The sequence below is a fragment of the Acomys minous genome (assembly GCF_964271855.1).
Source record: "Acomys minous genome assembly, chromosome: 2".
Taxonomy (NCBI): Eukaryota; Metazoa; Chordata; class Mammalia; order Rodentia; family Muridae; genus Acomys; species Acomys minous.
In genome coordinates this window covers 53847934-53868550 of record NC_140484.1, presented here as the reverse complement: position 1 = coordinate 53868550, position 20617 = coordinate 53847934, and the positions used below count along the sequence as shown (strand labels likewise).

The window sequence follows — 20617 nt, the reverse complement described above, 5'->3', positions numbered from 1 at the left end:
TGCTGTGACTGATCTCCTGCCACCCACACCCCAAGTGAGAAAGGCTGTGGAAAACTGGTAGCCAATGTGACAGAGTTTCCAAGGTGGAGTCTTTGGAGCAGGGTTGTTGAGTGTCTTGGCTTAGAGATGGAGTTCTTTTTTTTTTTTTAATTTTATTTATTTATTTTTTTAATTCAGTTTTTCCAGACAGAGTTTCCTGTGTAGCCCTGGCTGTCATGGACTCACTTTGTAGACCAGGCTGGCCTTGAACTCACAGTGATCCATCTGCCTCTACCTCCCGAGTGCTGGGATTAAAGATGGAGTTCTCGTAGGCACGCTAAGTCAGTGTGTGGGCCCTGATCTCTCCCTCCGCATCCTCCTTTCCACTCTTGTCCAGACTCCTGCTGGCCCAATGCCTTCTCTCATCCAAGGACATAGCATAAGGCCCTCACCTGAAGGCAGTCACCCTGAACTCTCTTTACAGCAACTGAATTGTACTAAGATTTCTTTCCTTCCCTTGTACCCCAAGTCCACCAAAAGCACAAGGTACGTGTGTCTCATTTCTATCAGGATATAGCAATGATACTCAGGGTTTTCAATCCCCCCCCCTTTTTTTTTTTACTTTATTTATTTCATTTTAGTTATCTATATATTTTTGGTTTTTCGAGACAGGGTTTCTCTGTGTAGCCCTGGCTGTCCTGGACTCCCTTTGTAGACCAGGCTGGCTTGAAACTCAGAGATCCACCTGCCACTGGCTCCTGAATGCTAAGAGCCTCTCTAAGCACTCCCAGGAGTTAGTTACCCGTGATAAGGGAGCCCACCGGCAACACCTCTGAGGTCTACCCAGGGCCAGTGCAGGGCTCATCAGCCTGCTGCTGTCTCCGGTGAGGGACGCATGCCACGTTCCTGGATGCCCTGCTTGGAATTCTGCTAAGCCGCCACTTCCCGTGGGCAACCCTTTCTCTAAGGATTTCCAGCAGTTGTTTACTGCTAGGCAAGATGGACAGCTGGTGAGGGATTAGAGCTGCAGGCAGAGCTTGCTCCTGCCTGCCGGTGAATTATGCAATTCTGGTGGAAAGCTAGGCAATACTGATAGAGCTATTAGCCTGGTCCAGGTTCCTAGTAATTGAATCTTCCTGCTGGCTGTCGTCTATCATTTTGGCTACAGCAGTGACCTAAGCCAATGCAGGAATCTTAAGTTGGCCTTCGCTGTCACAGCCACCACTGCACGTTGGAAGGAAAGGGCATGCCTGTTGGAGGTGGGCCTGAACCTGATTCCTGCTCTGCGGTTGGCTTGTTGTGACCTTAAGCTTGTGACATCTAAGTCTTTTTTTTTTCCCCGAGACAGGGTCTCTCTGTGTAGCCTTGGCTATCTTGGACTCATTTTGTACACCGGGCTGGCCTCGAACTCACAGAGTTCCACCTGCCTCTGCCTCCCGAGTGCTGGCATTAAAGGCGTGTGCCACCACGCCTGGCTGACATCTAAGTCTTGTTTTCCTCATTAGTGAATAAGGACAGTCGTGAATTCATTTCTTAGACTTATAGTTAAGAGTTTTGTTTTGTTTTGTTTCTCCGCATGTCCTGTCTACTATATAGACCAGGCTGAGCTTGGACTCAGAGATCTGCCCGCCTTTGCCTCCCAAGTGCTGGGATTAAAGGCATGTGCCACCACTTCCCAGCTTGTAGTTAGAATTTAAGGAGCCAGAAGGAGGTAAAAACAAATTAATAAAAAATATGTCAGGGAGCCCTGTGTAGTGACCCATGCCTTTAATCCCACATGGTGGATCTCTGTGAGTTCCAGAACAGACAGGACTACATAGACCCTGTCAAAAAAAAAAAAAAAAGAAAAGAAAAGAAAAGAAAAGAAAAAGAAAGAAAGAAAGAAAGAAAGAAAAGAAAAGGGCAGGGGCTGAGGAGATGGCTCAATCAGTAAAATGCTTGTTGTGCAAGCAGGAGAACCTGAGTTCGGATCCCCAGCACCCACATAAAAAGCCAGGAGCAGTGGTGCACATACGTAATCCCAATACTGGAGAGGCAGAGACAAGAGGACCCCTGAGGGCTTGCTGGCTAGCCAGCCTAGCTAAACTGAGGACCTCTGGGTTCCGGGGGAGACCCTGTCTGAAGCAATAAGGTGGAGAGTGAGCCACCAATTTGGACACAGGCATTCATACACATGAACACACACACAAAATGGGGCGTTGTTTCGTGTATGCCAAGTAGTTAGCCAGATATGGGTATGCCCACATTTTCTTTGCCATAGAAAACATGAACAGGAGCCCGCCTGCCATCTACGCTGGCTGGTGTCCTGTGAGTCACCTCCCTTCCTGTTGTCCTTTCTACCTGTCTACCAACCTATCTCGCTCCCCATCTGTGGACTGCAGGGCTGTGTGGAAATACTCCCTGGAACACGGAGGAGCCTATTTGCATAATTCAGTTGCTCGGAAGCCTGTCATCCCCGGGCTTACTGTTTGATTTATATGACGGACACGGTTTCCACACTGCAGTTTCTCTGGCATGTGCCAGGTTCTGGCGGTGTGCTGGGCCTCTCCTGAACTTTCCCCTCCTTTCTTAGTTGGCTGCCTGCTTCAACTCTGCAGCCTCAGGGAGGGCAGGGATGCTGAGAGAGCTTGGTCTGCGAAGGGAAGTGGGTCTTCTCAGGGGTGGCAGCTTGGTGGCACAGCCAGTATTAGGGCTCATGGGCTGACCTTGGAGGGGAAATGGTTTTGCTGCAGAGGGGGCTGGCTATGGTGGAGAGAGCAAGCCCAGCGGGCACGTCCCATCAGCAAAGCACAGAGCCGTTTATTTAGCTAAGGACTGGGGCTCGACACCAAGCCACATTGTGAAAATGAAGTCAGTCTTAAGTCAGCAAGATGCCTCAATGGGCAAATTGCTTGCTGTGGAAGGCTAGTGACCTGAGCTCAACCCCCAGATCCCATGTACATGAAGGAGAAGCAAAGTGACTCCTCAAAGTTGTCCACTGACTTCTCTACACACGCTCAGTAGCAGGCACTCCTCCCCCATCATGCACACAAACCCACACAATAATAAATAAATAAAAATTTCAAATGAAGACCATCTATGCCATGCGGTTGTGGTGTACATCTTTCATCCCAGCACTTGGGAGGCAGAGGCAGGTGGATCTCTGTGAGTTTGAAGCCAGCCCGGTCTACAGAGTGAGTTCCAGGACAGCCAAGGCTATACAGAGAAACCCTGTCTTTAAAGAAGAAGGGGGGAGGAGGAGGAGGCGGAGGAGGGAGAGGAGGAGGAGGGAGAGGAGGAGGGAGAGGAGGAGAGAGTCTGCAGAGTTCTTGGGCTTCAATCAAGAGCATTAAGTAAGATCCGTGTCTTTGAAAAGCTTTCAGCTTATTGGGGGACGATTAAACACGACCTGGAAGAGAGAGCGAGAGCGAGGGCCCCTGCCAGAAAGCATAGGTGAGCTGAGTGGCCGAGTGTCTGAAGCATCACTGTGCTTTGGGACTGTGAAGTCAGTAGCCCAGAGAGCGGGCTCTCTGAGGGAGGGGCGTATTTAGCTGAGTGTGATGAAAGGTGAGGACAGGAGTGACCCAGGAGGGCTTGAGGAGATGGATCAGTCAGTAAGGTGCTTGCCTTGCAAGCCTGCAGACCTGAGGAAGGTCAGGCGCGCCAGTGTGTGCTTGTAGAGGCGGACAGACAGAGCAGTATCTCTGGGGCTTGCTGCCAGCCAAGCCAGCCTGGCCTAATCAGCCGGTGAGAGCCCAGGCTGGTGAAAGAATAACAAGGAACATAGTCCTGAGGAACAACACCAGGGTTGATCTCTGCCACACACACACACAGACGCCAAGAGTCTAGCGCAGTAGAGATCTCTGATACACACACACACACACACACACACACACACAGAATCTAGTGCAGGTAGAGATCTCTGGTACACACACACACACACACACACACACACACACAGAATCTAGTGCAGGTAGAGATCTCTGATACACACACACACACACACACACAGAATCTAGTGCAGGTAGAGATCTCTGGTACACACACACACACACACACACACACACACACACACAGAATCTAGTGCAGGTGGAGATCTCTGATACACACACACACACACACACACACACACACAGAATCTAGTGCAGGTAGAGATCTCTGATACACACACACACACACACACACACACACACAGAATCTAGTGCAGGTGGAGATCTCTGATACACACACACACACACACACACACACACAGAATCTAGTGCAGGTGGAGATCTCTGGTACACACACACACACTCACACACAGAATCTAGTGCAGGTGGAGATCTCTGGTACATACACACACACACACACACACACACAGAATCTAGTGCAGGTGGAGATCTCTGGTACATACACACACACACACACACACACACAGAATCTAGTGCAGGTGGAGATCTCTGCTACACACACACACACACACACACAGAATCTAGTGCAGGTAGAGATCTCTGGTACACACACACACACAGAATCTAGTGCAGGTGGAGATCTCTGGTACACACACACACACACACACACAGAATCTAGTGCAGGTGGAGATCTCTGCTACACACACACACACACACACACACACACACACACACACAGAATCTAGTGCAGGTGGAGATTTCTGGTACACACACACACACACACACACACACACAGAATCTAGTGCAGGTGGAGATCTCTGCTACACACACACACACACACACACACACACACACACACACACACACAGAATCTAGTGCAGGTGGAGATACAAAATTGCAAGCTGGGGGCTGATACTCATGTGAGCTTGGTTTTCAGTGCAGATCTCTCGTTCTGCATTTGGTGCTCTGGACAGCGGATTACAGTAAAGGGCTTAGGGCTCTGTCGCAGTGTTCCCTGGGAAGCCCTCCTCGGCTGTGGGGCTGGTATATAGACGGTGTCGGACCTGGGAGGGTGGGGGCACCTTCACGTTCCCAGGCAAGGAAGTTGGCAGGTGATATTTAGGGGTGGGCAGTCAGCACATTAACACTGTCACCTGGGGCAGGGCGAGAGCCCAGGCCTCCACACCTGTGTCTCAGAAATACTTTTGTTTCCTGACACCAGGTGCTAACCCCTAGTCCTAACAGGATTTTTTTTTGTTTGTTCCTTTCTTTGTTTTGGGACATGGTGGATGTATCTCTGACTGTCTTCCTGGCACCTGGGGGGTTCCTGCCACAGCAGCCACCTGCAGTTTCGCCCTGAGCCATTGTGAGGCCACAGGGCAAGAAACCAAGTTGTGCTGTGAACAATCCCGGAGGGCCCTTTCTTGTGTATCTTGCCAGACCTGCTTCTAGGGGTGGAACGTGCAGTGTTTGCCTAGAGGGTGTAGCCCTGTAACCTTTTCCTTCTGGTTTAGAATTTTAGTCCAAAGGCTAAATAAAGCTAGGTTTGGTGGTGTATTCAGTAATCCCAGTGTGGGGATAGCCACAAGTTCAAAGCCAGCCTGGTCTAGATAGGGAGTTGCCCTTGCTGACAGCTTGGGAGAAGCAGTGAGTGTCAGAGGGGAGACCAGAGCCCTCTACCTCCATCCATATGTTTACCTTTTACCCTTCTTTTCCAGCCTATGTTTTTTGTGGTTCTCGTTTGCACGTGGGGCCCAGGTGCACGGCCTGCCGCACAGTTACTTCCTTGTGGTCCTGGTGTAGACTTTGCGTTCAGGGACACTCTCTCTTCCCCCTGGGCTGTGATGGCTCAGTCCCTAGGGGGGAGTAGGTACAAAGCAGAGCTTCACGGGGCACTTGGGACATCTGTTAGTCGTGGGAGAGGCCACGAGTTTGGAGAGAGGCAATGAAAGGCGGACTCTGTGCCCAGGCAAGGAAAGGGATGGGTCCAGGAGGTGCCTCCTTCCTCTGTGGGTTCTGTTGCTTGGGTGAATGAAGTGGGGAAGGCAATTAAGACAGGTGTGGTCCCTGCATGCCCCACCGAGGCAGGCCTAGTAGGAGAGAGGCAGGAAGAGACGGTGCAGCTGGAGAGGGGCGGGCTGATCCCAGTCTTCGTAGTTCAGGCCTTGAAAGGTGGGTTTGTAACATCTGGTCACGTGTACAGGTTGTAAAGGTCTGATTAGGGACAGGGGCACTGGCTGGCTCCCAAGGTACAGCGAGCCAAAGAACCTCCCATCAGTACAGACAGAGTTGGGAGGGTGGGGCTGGGGGCTGGAGGTCATGGCAGACCATGTGGTAGGCCAGGCTTTGTGCCGCTGGTGACTTGAGGTGAGAATACGGGCTAGTCACGGAAAAACAGTGCTTGGTGCACACCGCAGGGAGACATGGCAGAACCCTCCGGTCACCATGGACGCCTGCCATGCCCTCCTTGCAATGGCTTTTGGAAGGGAGGAGAAGGCAGCTGCCCAGTGTCAGTGGCCTGTGTCCAGGCACAGCTGGTCTGCCAGATAGAATGGCCTGGCCAGCTGGCCTAAAGGCCTTTCTTCTAGTACGTCAAGGAGGTTCCCAGCTGTACAGACACAAGGACACAGCCCTAGATGCCCTGGCTGGGGAAGGTGTGACGGCAGGAAGGGCTCCTGGGAAGGGAGGACTGAAGTCGGCTGAGTGTGTCCCTACTATCTAGCCTCGGGGCTTTGCAGAGGGCCAGCTGGGGAACAGATTGGCTTTCTGTTGTCAGAGGGACACCAATGCAGAACACACCTGGTGAAAGGAGGATCCTGGGGGTGAGTCAGGCAGGGATGGGCCTGTCCCCGGGCCTTGCTGCCGCTGAGACGGGAATACATTTCTAGAGAAAGAAGAGGAAGGGCTTCTGATGGGTATAGTTTGAGAGCCTTAGGTGGCCAAGGTGAGGAGAGCAGGGCATCCAGGCTCCTGGGGGAACTGAGTTTGGGGACACAAGGATCCATATGGCAAGATTTGTGGGCCACTTGGACACACATTCTTGCATGTACGAATAGGTCCACACACACCACACACACACACTGAGCCTGTGACTGCTCGGGCATGAATGTGAAAGAGAATCTGATCATTCCAGGGAAGGTGTGTGTGAGTGTCCACGTGTGCATCATGTGCACGCAGCGCCCTTGGAGCCTAGAAGGTGGCTTCAGATCCCCTGGAGTTGGAGTTTATGCAATTATGAGCCACACTGTGTTGGTGCTGGGAGCTGAACTTGGGTCACCACTCCTTTGATACTATATTTTTTAAATATTCATTTTTATTATTTTAAATTATGTGTCTGTGTGTGGCTGTGTATGTGTGAATGAAGGTGTGCCCCTGAGTCCAGAGGTGTCTGATCTCGCTGGAGCCAGGTACAGACAGCTCTGAGCCACTTGATGTGGGTACTGGGAACTGAACTGTGGTCCTCTGCAGGAGCAGTGTGCATGTTCTTAAGAGCACAGCCAGCTCTCTAGCCCCCAGTGTTTTTACTCTTAGTTGAAGAAGGCCAGCTAGCCGTAGGTCTGTGTCACCAACCAGTCTGGTCATTGCAGGGGCAGGTATGTAGGTGAGGTTCTGGACCGGCCTGAATGTGTTGTTTTTGTTTTGTTTTGGGTTTGGTTTTTGGTTTTTGGTTTTTCAAGACAGGATTTCTCTGTGTCTCTTTGGCTGTCCTGGACTCACTTGTAGACCAGGCTGGCCTCGAACTCACGAAGATGCACCTGCCTCTGCATCCACGCGTGGCTTCTGAATGTGTTGTTTTATGACTCTGAATATTTGAGGAAGTGATAGGTTATGGCCAAGTTCATGGTGGCTTCTGGGGGACTCTTTCCACGGTCCTTAGGAAGACAAAACATTTATAGATGTTTTCTTCCGTGGGGCTCTGTGTACACTCATCCCATTCTTCCAGGCTGCCCGCTTTATCCTCCCTCGCCGCTTGCATGCTTCATCTTTTCTGCAAGTCTGCTGTGTAGCATGTAGGTGGAGCAGGTGTCTCCAGTCACAGGAGGCAGGGGCATCCGGGACTGCTTAGCACCCATGAGAGCCTCTGTCACATTGAGGGGACAGCTGTGAAACAGCCCAGCAGCATGGTCCTGCTTGAGGTTACTGCCCACCTTTCCTGGCTCACACAAGACCTTTGCCCACTCTTCCCGAAATCTGCGAGTGGTGTGTGTGTGTGTGTGTGTGTGTGTGTGTGTGTGTGTGTGTGTGTGTACATGTAGGCCAGAGGTCAACCTTGGCTGTCATCCTACCACCCACCATATTTTTTTTGAGGCAGGGTCTCTCTTTGGCCTGGGAAGATCCCTTGGCGAGGCAGGCTGGCCAGGAAGCCCAAGGGATCCTCTCTTTGCCTTCCTGGTGCTGAGATTAGACATGTGCGCCACCATGCCTGGCTTTTTAATGTAGTTTAAGCTCAGGTTTTCATCCGGTGCAGGAAGCACCTTACTGACTGAGCTGTCTGAGCTATTGTGGTAGAGGATCCCCCCCCCCAAATTCCTTCCTTAGTGTTGGAAGGTGACATTTGTTCTGAATGGAACCTTGGTGGGAACAGTGATGGGGTAGGCTACAAGAGTCATCACATTCCATAAGGATGCCCCTAGTTCTGTGTCTGGCCAGAGAAGGGTTAGATGCTTAGGTGTTAAATAGACATTTCTGTTTTGTGAGAGGACATTTTCTTTTCTTTCTTCACTTTGTTTTTTCTTTGTGAATGTGTGTGTTCATATGTATGCATATGTGTGTGCATGTGTGTGTGCATATGGAGGTATGAGGTCAACTGCAAGTATTATTTCTTATCAACTGATCACTACTTCTTCTTCTTCTTCTTCTTCTTCTTCTTCTTCTTCTTCTTCTTCTTCTTCTTCTTCTTCTTCTTCTTCTTCTTCTTCTTCTTCTTCTTTTGGCTTTTCGAGACAGGGTTTCTTTGTGTAGTCTTGACCATCCTGGACTTGCTTTTGTAGACCAGGCTGGCCTCGAACCTGACCACGTCTTTCACTTAAAAATTTTTAGTTTATTACTATATGTGTAGGATGTGTGTGTGAGAGGAGATGCGTGCGCACCGTGGTGAGTGTGTGGAGGGCAGAGGGGAGCTTTCGGAAGTCAGGTCTTTGTTTTCACCTTTTTTTCTTTAATTAAAAAAACATTTAGGTGTGTGTGTGTGTGTGTGTGTGTGTGTGTGTGTGTAATGTACATGAGTGCAAGTATCTGCAGAGACCAGAGGCATTGGATCCACCTGTAGCTGGAATTTTGACCAAGGTGAGCCAGCGATGTGGGCCCTGAAAGCGGAACTCTGGTTCTCTGCAAGAGCAGACTGCACTCTTAATCAGGGAGCCCTCTCTCCAGCCCCACCCCATGTTTTTGAGGCAGGGTCTCTCTCTCTCTGCTACTGCACCATGTATTCCAGGCTGGCTGTCCCTGGGGGCTTAAGGCCCATTCCCCTGTTTCTGCCTCTTATCTTGCTGAAGGAATGTTAGATTCCAGATGTGCACTGCCAGCTGGAGTCCAGATGTGCAAAGCCAGCTGGAGTCCGGATGTGCACTGCCATATCTTGATTTTTACCGAATTCTGGGAGTTGTGCTGAGGTCATTAGGTTTGCAAGGGAGGTACCTTTATCCACCGAGTCCTCTCCTCGGCCCTCGCCTTGTCTTTTGAGATAGGGTTCTGTCACTGACCCCAGCGATCCACCTATCTCTGCCTCCCAGCACCAAGATTACAAGTGTGCTCCACCACAGCCAGCTTTCCTATAGTGTTTGGGACTCAGCTCAAGATCTCATGCACAAGCAAGCACCTTACCCACCAAGCCATCTCCTAGCTCCTTTTCCCCAGTGGTTTGGGTTTTTTGTTTGTTTGGTTTGGGTTTTGTTTTGTTTTTGTTCTTCCATTTTTAGACTGCCCCACTTTCTAGGCCTGGCTGGCCTCTAACTCACAGTAAACCTCCTGCCTCAACCACTCAGAGTGCTGCTGCGTTTACAGATGTGAACTACCATGCCCAGCTGGGACAGTATATTTTTTAAAGTGATACACTCTAGCAAGGCATGGAGGTGCCCACACCTTTAATTCTATCACTGAGGAGACAGAAGCAGGTGAATTTCTGGGAGTTCAGAGCTATCCTGGTTTACATTCATGCATCGATCTTTATGTTTTATTTATTGTTATGTGTTTGGGTATTTTGTCTATATGCATGTCCAGGAAAGCCAGAAGAGGGCATCCCATCCCCTAGACCTGGGGTTGCAGGTGGTTGTGACCCGCCATGTAAGGTGCTGGGAACCTGGCCTGGCTCCTGTAGAGCAGCAGCTGGTAACTGCTGAGCCACCTATTTATGCATGTGCGGATGTTGTGTGTGTGTGTGTGGGGGGGGTTGTAGTACACCACATGAGTGCATTGCCCATGGAAGCCAGAAGAGGGCATCAGATCTCCTGGAACCAGAGGTAAAGGTGTTTACGAGCTGTTTAAGGTGGGCTTGGGGAACTAAACCTCCATCTTCTGGAAGAGCAGCAAGCATCTTTGACCACTAAGCCATCTCTCCAACCTCTGAGACAGTGTTTTTAAATCCCAGCCTCACTGAGGTATGCGGCATAGCAGGTTTTATCCTAACTTGACACAAGGTGGAGTCATCTGGAAGAAGGGAACCTCAATTGAGAAAATGCCTCCATAAGATCCAGCTATGAAATGCTGTTTTTTAAGTTAATGATCGATGGGAGAGGGCCCAGCCCATTGTGAGTGGGGCCATTCCTGGGCTGGTGGTCCTGGGTTCTGTAAGAAAGCAAGCTGAGCAAACCAGTAAGCAGCACCCCTCCATGGCCTCTGCATCAGCTCCAGCCTTCAGGTTCCTGCCTTACCTGAGTTCCTGTCTGGAGTTCCTTTGATGATGAAGAGTGAGTAATGTATAAGCCAAATAAACCTTTTCATCGCCTACTTTTTGGTCATGGTGTTTCATTGCAGCAACAGAAACCCTGACTAAGACAGTGTATATTCACATAAGCAACTCACCCATCAAAAGTCTGAGTTTTGGTGATTATAAATTTATTCACATCAATTTGCCACTATCTGTCCTTCTAAAGATTTATTTATTTATTATTATTATACAGTGCTCTGCCTCCATGTACACCTGCACACCAGAAGAGGACATCAGATCACGTTGTAGATGGTGGTGAGCCACCATGTGGTTGCTGGGAATTGAACTCAGGACCTTTAGGAAGAGCAGGCGGCACTCCTAACCTCTGAGCCATCTCTCCAGCCCTATCTGTCCTTCTAATCAGTTTGGTTTATCAATCCCCCCAAAAGCACTTTCTTTAGCCTTCATCCTCTCTCCAAGCTCCCCCGAGCCCTGGCAGCTCGGATCTTTCTATTTCTGCAGATCTTTGTGTTCTGGACATTTCGCGTAAATGGAGTGAGATGGCATTTGTCGTCTTCGGCTTCATGTCATGTTTGTTTGGTCTGGTTTGGTTTTCTGAGACAGGGACTCATGTAGCTCAGACTGGCCTCCAGCTTAGGATAACTTCAACATCTCATCCTCCTGCCTCACGTCTCAAGTGCTGGGGTGGCAGGTGCATGCCACCATGCCTGGCTTACATGGTACGGAGAATGGAACCCTGGGCCTTGTGTAGGCAAGGTGAGCCCTCTGCCCACTGAGCCACGTCCCCAGACCTCACTGCCACGGCTTCATCCTTGTTGCTGAGTGTGTTGCTGCCACTTTCCTTCTCAGACCGAGTCATGTTCAAGTGTGCTAGCATGTTAGTTTACCTGCACGCCTCCTCTTGTGGAGGGACCTGGCTGTAGTCTCCTCTCCTGCTGTGGAAGGACACGTGGCTGTTTCGGTGTTTTTGTCTGTCACAAACATGGCTGCGGTGAACACGCATGTATAGGTTTTTGTGTGCACTTCCTTGGGTTATCTTTGCTAAGGAGAGGAGTTGCTGGCTTCCATGGTGTTTTTTTTTTTTTTTCAGTTTTGTTTGATTTTGTTGAGATACGGTCTGTTGTGTAGCGTAGCCCAGGCTAGCCTAGAAACTCACTGCCTCAAAGTAGCTTTATGCTTAGCCTCTGCGGAAAGGACAGGCTCTCTTCGAGAGTGGCCGGACCTCATCCTATTTCTGCGATGGTGGTGGGTGAAGCTCCTGATTCCTCAGTGTCCTTGCCAACACCTGTAACTCACAGTTTGCACTCTCGCCGCTCCTGTGGGTGCCATGTACCGTGGTTCGATGTGTACTTCCTGGTGGCCTCCGGAGGCAGTCAGAGAATTTGAAGTAGTCTATGAAGCCAACATGGAGACTATGACTGCCTCGTTATCTCTGCAGGCCTGAGTTTCTCAGGCTGATGTTTTCTGCCACGAGTACCTGCTTAGTGGTTGAACCCGAGAGGCTGCGTGAGGGCAGTGTGCATTGCTCATGCGTGGAGCAGTAGGACTGCCTGCTGTGAGAATAAACAAGGCCTTGTCTGTGTGTGACAGGGTTTCGTGCAGACCAAGCTTGTCTTGACTTCACTGTGTAGCCAAGGGTAATCTTGAACTTGCGACCCTCTCTCACCTCTGCCTCACCAGGGCTGGACTTACAGGCTTGTGCCGCCACACCCGGTAGGTTCGGGTGGTTCTGAACATTAAACTCAGGCCATGTGGCCGGGATAGTTCACCCTGGAAAAGACACCATAAATATTCTCAGGCCCCGTGATTGTCCTGAGATCAGGTTTGCTTTCTGGGCAACCATGGGGTTCGTGACTTTGGACTGAATTGACTGCAATACTGCATTTAATCTGCTGCTGTTTACAGCCCCTTCCTGGGCTGGGGAGATGACTCAGGGGGTGAAGAACTTGCTGAGCAAGCTTGAGGACCTAAGTTGAGCCCCAGTATCCATGTAAATGCGGAGTAGAGCAGCGCGGGCCGGTAATTCCAGCGCTAGGGTTGGCGGTGGGATGGGAGGATAAAAGGACTCACTGGTCACTCGGTCACTCAGCCTAGCATGCTCCAGGTTCAGGGCCACTGTGCCTGCCTCACCTCTGAGGACCTATAAATGATTGGCCAGGTCCTGTCTGCCAAGATTGATGCCCATGTGCAGGGTTCTTGTCTGTACTACCTGCCTCACAATCGCTGCAGATATGGGAGGCTTGCGCTGGGCCCGGCTCTGTCGTCAGTAGTGCCTGCCTCGCATCCCCTGCTATGCATCCCTGGCAGTGCGCAAACCAGGAACAGTGGCTCCGCTCTGTAGTCCAGCGTTTGGGAAGCAGGTGGAGGAGGATTGCAGATGTGAGCCTCCTCACCCCGCCCAGTGTCGTGGTCTGTGCCTCACACAAGCTGTGAGTGTGCCTTGCTGCTTTCTCAAGCGGAGTCCGTGCATTCGCCACGGCCAGACCCTGTTGCTGTCTTCCTGCCTGCCACAGGATGTAAATACACTGGGGCTTCAGTTAGGCTCTAGCCGCTGAACCATTCCTCTAGACCTGATGCCTGTTGGTTTTTGACAGGTTTATCAGAGCCTTGTGGACCTCAGTAGGAAAGTTACCATCTAATGAGAACGTACTCATAAGTTAGATTTTTAAAAAAGATTTATTTATTTATTATTATTATTATTTTACAGTGCTCTGCTTGTGTGTTCATCTGCAGGCCAGAAGAGGGCATCAGATCACATTGTAGATGGTTGTGAGCCACCTTGTGGTTGCTGGGAATCGAACTCAGGACCTCAGGGAGAGCAATCAGTGCTCTTAACCTCTGAGCTATCTCTCCAGCCCCTCATATCTTAGATTTTATTATGGTTCTGCATAGTTTTTTTTTTTTTTTACTTATCTTTAAGATTGTGTGTGTGTGTGTGTGTGTGTGTGTGTGTGTGTGTGTGTGTGCATTCTATTGAAAACAACTGTGAGCCAGTTAAGTCACAGGGTTAACGTTGACAGGGCCTGCTCCTACTGGCGGTGCCCTTGGTGCTGGTGCCAGCTTATCCAAGCCATCTTTACCCCTGCTCTAGGTCCCTATTCAACATGGCAGAAGCTCATCAAGCTGTGGCCTTCCAGTTCACTGTCACCCCTGATGGCATCGACCTCCGCCTAAGCCATGAAGCCCTCAAACAGATCTGTTTGTCAGGACTGCACTCCTGGAAGAAGAAGTTCATCCGATTCAAGGTTGGTTGGTTGGTTTTCTCTGCAGCTCTTTCGGTGGTGTCTTGTGCACCTTCTTGGGTCCCACTGAGGAAGGACTTGTATCTTAGGTGGACCTCTGAGAGAACAGTGACCTCCATGCTGATTAAGGGGGACACGTGTGTGTGTGTGTGTGTGTGTGTGTGTTGTATGTGTGTGTATGTGTGTGTGTGAGAGAGGGGGGCAGAGAGAGTGTGTGTGCGCGTGTGTGTGTGCATGTGCGTGTTTTGTTCTTTGGGTTTTTATGTTTTTGTTTTGTTTTGAAGAAAGCGCCTCATGTAGCTCAGGTTAGCTTGGAATCCTCAGCCTCCCAAGTACTGGGGTTGTGGGCATGAGTCACTTATCCAGGTCAGCAACTTTATTTAATCACTGCTTTGCTGATAAAATGCTGAGACACTAAAAACTATTTCCACACACTCCAGTACAGCCCAAGCCACAGTTCTCAGCCATGGCTACCTGAAGAAGTGGCCTCTTTTTTTACTGGGAGAGAGAGGGTTGTGTTTTTAAGATTTACTTATTTTTATTTTTATGTTTTTGGAAGCAGCAGTTGCGAAAAGGCTTTTTTTGGGGGGGGGTGAGGAGACATATGCATGACGCAGGCACACAGAGGGAAAAAAAAAAGACTCTGCATGGCAGAGAGGGACTCAGGAAGCTGGCAAAGGGGTCTTTTCTTGAGGATGGTGTTTTTTAAGGTCTCTGAAGAGTTTTCCTCTGGTAATTTAGGGTTGATGAGTTTGAAGAAAGACAGGGTGGTTGACTGGCCCACATGAAGTGCCCTGTGTGTGGGCATGTGCGGCACATGTGTGTCTGGTGTCCAAGGAGATCAGAAGAGCGTGTTGGGTCTCCTGGAACTGGAGTTACAGATGGCTTCGAGCCTCCAAGAGGGCGCTGGAAATGAACTTGGGTCCTCAGTTTGTGTGGCCTGGGGCTGGGATCCAGAGCCTTGCCCATGATGGGCAAGTGATGGGTCAGTTGTTGAGTTGTACCCCCAACCCGACTTTATTTATTTTAATTCCCAGAAAGAGTTAATGCAGGTTTGGAGCAATTCAAAGTAGTCCCCGTCCCCAGGGCCTGTTCCTCCAGCGTCCTCAGGGCCCGTTCCTCCAGCCTGCTGCGCAGGGAAGAGATGTGTCTGCAGGATCTGGGGCTGTGGCAGACGAGCCTTCAGGAGCCTGCTCCACAGCGCAGAAGCTTCTGGGGCTTCGCTCTGAGGAAGAGGCCGGCAGGGCCACCACTGCTCCAGCGGCCCTGGTCTCCACGTGGATTCAGAACCAGCTGGAGCCCACTCTCACTTTTACTACTCTTTTGTTCTTTGTTGGTTTTTTGAGACAGGGTTTCTCTACATAGTCCTGGCTGTCCTGGAACTCAATATGTAGACCAGGCTGGCCTCGAACTCACAGAGATCTACCTGCCTCAGCCTCCCGAGTGCAGGGATTAAAGGCATGTGCCACCACACTTGCCTCCAAGGGTTTTTTTTTTTAAGTTAAAAAAATGTTTTATTTTAAATTATGCGTATCCCTCCCTATGTGTCTGTAGGAGTAGGTGCATGTGAGTGTAGGTTCCTGCAGAGGCCAGAAGAGAGCGCTGGATCCCCTGGAGCTGGAGCTGCAGGTGGTTACCAGATGTGTGCACCACACGCGTGCCTCGTGTGATGGATCTCCTGGAATTGGAGTTAACAGACGGTTGTGAGCTGCCATGTGGGTGCTGGGAATTGAACCCAGGTCATACAGAAGAGCAGAAAGTCCTCTTAACCTCTGAGCCATCTCTCCAGCCCTAAAGAAGGTGTTTTTAATTGGAAAGTTTTAATCTTAGTTTTGTCTCTCTGTGTGCGTGTGCATGTGTGTGTGTGCGTGTGCGTGCGTGCGTGCGTGTGTGTGAGCGTGAGCGCATCACACGCATGGAGGCTGTACCTTTATACTGAGTGTCTTCCTCTATCTCTCCACTTCATTTGCTGAGATAGTCTCACTGAATCTGAGCTCACTAACTCTAATAGTCTAGTTAGTCTAGCTAGGTTGCCTCTGGAGCACTAAGGTTACAGGTGAGTGCCCTTCCTGCCCAGCTTTTACATTGACTCTAGAGAGCCAAGTGCCGGCCCTCCCTCCAGCTTGTGTGGCAAGTGCTGTATCCACGCCAGCCTTGTTTTGCTCTTTTGAGATAGAGTCTGACCCAGGCCAGACTGGTCTGTAACTTAAGGCAGTTCTCCCGTCTTAGCCTTTCAAGGGCTGGGAAGATGTGTGAGCCCCACACCGTGCTCAGAGGATTATTGCTATTATGATATTATTATTGTTACTGTTATGTTCTTATTATTATTATTATATACTCACAGAGCTCTTTCCACCTCTGCTTTCCAAGTGCTGGGATGAAATGTGTATATCCATGAAGAATTAATTTATTATGCAGGGTGTCCTGGTACACCCCTTTAATCCAGCACTCAGGAGGAGGCAGAGGCAGGGAGGTTTCTGAGTTTGAGGCCAGCCTAGTCTACATAGTGAGTTCCAGGACAGCCATGGCTATGTAGAGACACCGTTTCAAAAAACAAAAACCAACAAAATAGAATTAATGTACTGTAAACCTCAAACAGCCAACAAAGCAGAGAGAAGAACGCACTCCCTCCCTCTCCCCTCCTGGTTCTGAGGTCCAAACAGCTCTGATTCATGCAAGCCTTCTCTCCCCTAACCATACTTCTTTTTTTTTTTTTTTAAATTATTTAATTTTAATTTATGTGCATTGGTATGAGGGTGTCAGATCTTGGAGTTACTGACAGTTGTGAGCTGCTATGTGGGTGCTGGGAATTGAACCCAGGTCCTTTGGAAGAGCAGGCAGTGCTCTTAACCACTGAGCCATCTCTCCAGCCCCCTAACCATACTTCTTTAGACCAGTTTTTATTTTTAATTTGGTGTGCAAGCTTGCAGCCCAGCATGATGACCTGTTGGCCCAAAATCCCACGTGATAGCAGGAGAGAGCACTGGCTGCCACAAGTTGTCCTCTAACCCCACCTTTGTGCCCCAGCGTCCTTGCACCTGCCTACTTATGATAAATAAATGTAACAAAAAATTTAAACGCAAACTTTATTTTGCTGGGTTATTTTGTTTGCATCCGTGGTGTGAGGGCTCCTCTAAACACATCTTGACTCAGGGACAGAGCAGTAGGAGTTTGGGCACTGGGGTCCCTGACTGCCAGATAGTGGCAGACTGCGAAATGGGACCTCACGGGCCAGGCTGGCTGTCACCACATGGAGACCTGTACGGTAAGGCAGGCCGGGATGTTCCTCCTGACCCAGAGACCCTCTTGGGGAATCTCCCAGTGTACATCTGGGCTCAGAAGTCAGGGGAGAGAATAGACAGCACGAAGAAGGTGAGGCAGCCCTGGCTCCAGGAGGAGTCTCAACTACTGGGTACTTGGCCCTTGACAGCCTGCACACCACACCTGCTCCCTGCTGCCTGGTGTCCCAGCTGCCTGTTGCCACAGGGCTGCTGCAGGACCATGATGGTGGCCTCAGGAGGATGCTACTTATAGCCTGCGTGTCTTTTCAGAATGGCATTATCACTGGTGTGTTCCCTGGCAGTCCCTCCAGCTGGCTCATCGTGGTGGTGGGTGTGATGTCATCCATGCATACCAAAGTGGACCCCTCCCTGGGCATGATCGCAAAGATCAACCGGACCTTAGACACCACGTGAGTGACACGCCCTCCCCCATCTTGGTAGGAAGATGACAGCTCCCCTGTTGACTGTCCTCGCTCTGGACCCTCTATGAAGCTCTTGCTGTCCTTGCACATGAGCCGCCTTCTTCTTCTTCTTCTTCTTCTTCTTCTTCTTCTTCTTCTTCTCCTCCTCCTCCTCCTCCTCCTCCTCCTCTTCCTCCTCCTCCTTCTCCTCCTCCTTCTTCTTCTTTTCCTGCCCTGCTAGTGGCATTCTTTGGAAGTCTATAGACACTGCTACCTTCCTCTGGAGATTAGGCTAAGGATGGCAGAGGTCTGGGGTACCTGCCTTCCAGAAGGTGTCAAGCTGGAGCCAATAGTGACTCCAGAAGATGGTGTGTGGCTGTGGTGCTGGAGTTAATGTCCATCCGGTGATCTGGTCCTCTGAACTTACTGTCATTGGTTACTTAGGGACAGACAGTTCAGCCCTTGGCCCCTAAAGAGTGACTTAGATTCATCCCAGGGAGGTCCATTACCCCTTTGTTTTGAGTTTTAGTTTATTCTGGAAACTTAAAATTAGTTGTCATCCTATTTGCAGACAAGGCCTGGCCAGCTTCTGGTTTTTCTTTCTTTCTTTTATGTATTTATTTATTTTGAGACAAGGTCTCACTGTATAGGCCTGGCTATGTTTACCAGGCTGGCCTGGAATACTCAGAGATCTACCTGCCTTTACCTCCTAACACTAACCCTAACCCTAACCCAGGTATGTGTCCCACCATACCTGGTTTGTTTTTTTTTAATTTTAAGATTTATTTATTCATTTTATTGTATACGACTGTTTTGCCTATATCACATGTGTGCATGGTGCCTTCATGGGCCAGAGGAGGCTTTTGGAGCTCCTAAAGCTGGATTTATGAACAGCTGTAAGCTGGGAACAGTTATGAGTGCTGAGAACCAAGTAGCCCAGGCTGGTCCTCAGGCTGCTGAGTGACATAGGGTGACCTTGAACTCTTGATAATCTTAACCATTTTGCCTTTCATGGGACTGTAGGCACATACCACCACACTGGGCTCAAACATGTTGTCTCAGAATTGTCCCTAGCTGTCCTGTGTCACATGAATCCTTCAAGACAAGACACTGGGTTTATGACTGAGGAACAATTCTAAAAGGCCCTTGCTGTGCCCTCAGCATTGTTTTCTGACCCTTGTGGAGGGTTAGTCAGTCTGTGTTGAGCACCAGCGCTAAGCTCAGCTGGGGGCCTGAGTTCGGTGCCATTGGAGGCCAGTTTGGGGGAGCTGGGCCCTGGAGCTGGACTTACAGGCTGTTATGAGCCACCTGACCGTGCACAAGCTGGGAAGAGACCTTGAACTCAGGACCTCTGGAAGGGCAGCAAGCCCTCTTAACCGCTGAGGCATCTCTCCGGCTCAGCTCTGCGCCTTCCCAATCTTGCCTTCTTGGTTGTGCAGATGCAGATACTGTACACTAGAAAGGATTGCAAAAGCAAACTGATAAAAGAGTGTCCCAAGGGGACTCTCGGAGCTGGAGGAGTTGGTTTCTGCTTACTCAGTGCGCAGCTCCGATTTAATCCAGCAGTGTGGGCGTGCTTAAGACAGCTTGATTAGGTGCCCCAGAATCCTGGAGGTCAGTCTTTAGTGGGCCTCTACACCCTGCCCTCTGACTGAGACCCACAGCAGTGACAGAGAAGTCAGCCAGCTCCTCAGCCTCCAGCCCTCCAGGCAGCGTTAGTCATGCCTTTGTAAGCAACTCCAGGAGATGAAATAAAAATGCCTGTCCAGGCATCCTGCCAAGGGCCTTGCCTGCCTGGGGCCTGAAGTGCCCAGCAGGGCTGTGTTGTCAGAAGCAGTTGGCAGATCTGATCACCCAAGACTGGACCTGTGCTGCCCTCCTTCAGGTCCTGAGGGGCTAGGGAAGTTCTGCGAAAGCTCACCTTGCTGCCCCATGTGTTGAGTTGGCTGCCTGGCCCAAGGTAGCTGAGGCACCAATAGTTGGGCTTTGCTTTTAACCTGGGCAGTGTCTCAAAGCCGGATTGCTCACAGCCATGCCAGCTACTAAAACCTTGTTTAATCTCAGTCTTTATAAGATTTGTTCCTTTGTCCCTTGGACTCTATTTTTGTAAACTGGGTCATCTCTGGCCCAAATTTAGAAAGGCCAGGTGAAGGGTCAGACAGAGTCTTGCAGTCTGGAGAGCCGTTCTGGAACCATCTTCCCAATGAGAATCGAGCTCTTATATCCCTAGGCAGCTGTGGTTTTGTTTGATTAGATCTGAAGAGAGATCATAGAGGTTCTAGACACAGCTGAATGTTGGGATACCTTTTTGCTGTTGTTGTTTTTGTTTTGTTTTTTGAGACAGGCGTCTCTATGTAGCCTTGGCTGTCCTGGAACTCCCTGTGTAGAGAGCAGTCTTGTCTCATGTGCTTATAGAGATCTGCCTGCCTCTGCATGTGACACCACACCCAGCTTGGATTATTTCTGAAATTCTATTCTATGTATATGAGTGCCCTACATGTATGTCTGTGTACCATTTGTGTACCTGGAGCCTTCAGAGGGCAAAAGAGCATCAGACCCCCTGGGACTAGAGTTTTGAATGGTTGTGAGCCACTAACATGTGTGCTCCCATCAGCTGCTGGGGGAAGCACCTCTGATGACAATGTACTAGCCACCCCCCCCCACCAGCTCCGTTTTTCTGGGAGGTGGGGCTTCCAGAGTGTAAGCTTTTCAGCTCAGAAAAAACTCATCTGTCACTTACATATGTTAATGTTTTTCAATATCATGTCATTGAAGATTATATGTGCTATTGCTTTGATCACTTGGGGACTCTTGGTTTTTAAAAGAATAGCCTTTGTTTATTCCTTGACAGTCCTGTACATGTCACCAGTGTATCTCAATCATATCCAGCCCAACTCTTTACTCCTACTGTTTTTCTTTTTTTAGCCCACTGAGTGAGCTTAGTCCCCCTGCTGGAGAC

At 49.9% G+C, this 20617-nt stretch overlaps 1 protein-coding gene across 2 annotated transcripts in view; it reads left to right on the top strand.

Moving 5' to 3' along the window:
- CPT1A (carnitine palmitoyltransferase 1A) overlaps positions 1-20617 on the top strand; it is a 63826-nt gene that overhangs the window by 8933 nt on the left and 34276 nt on the right. For both annotated transcript variants that reach the window (XM_084750781.1, XM_084750782.1), the window contains exons 2-3: positions 13826-13979; positions 17528-17667. In XM_084750781.1, coding sequence (XP_084606907.1) covers positions 13839-13979; positions 17528-17667 — 281 coding nt within the window. In that variant the 5' untranslated portion in view covers positions 13826-13838. The remainder of the gene's footprint in view (positions 1-13825; positions 13980-17527; positions 17668-20617) is intronic.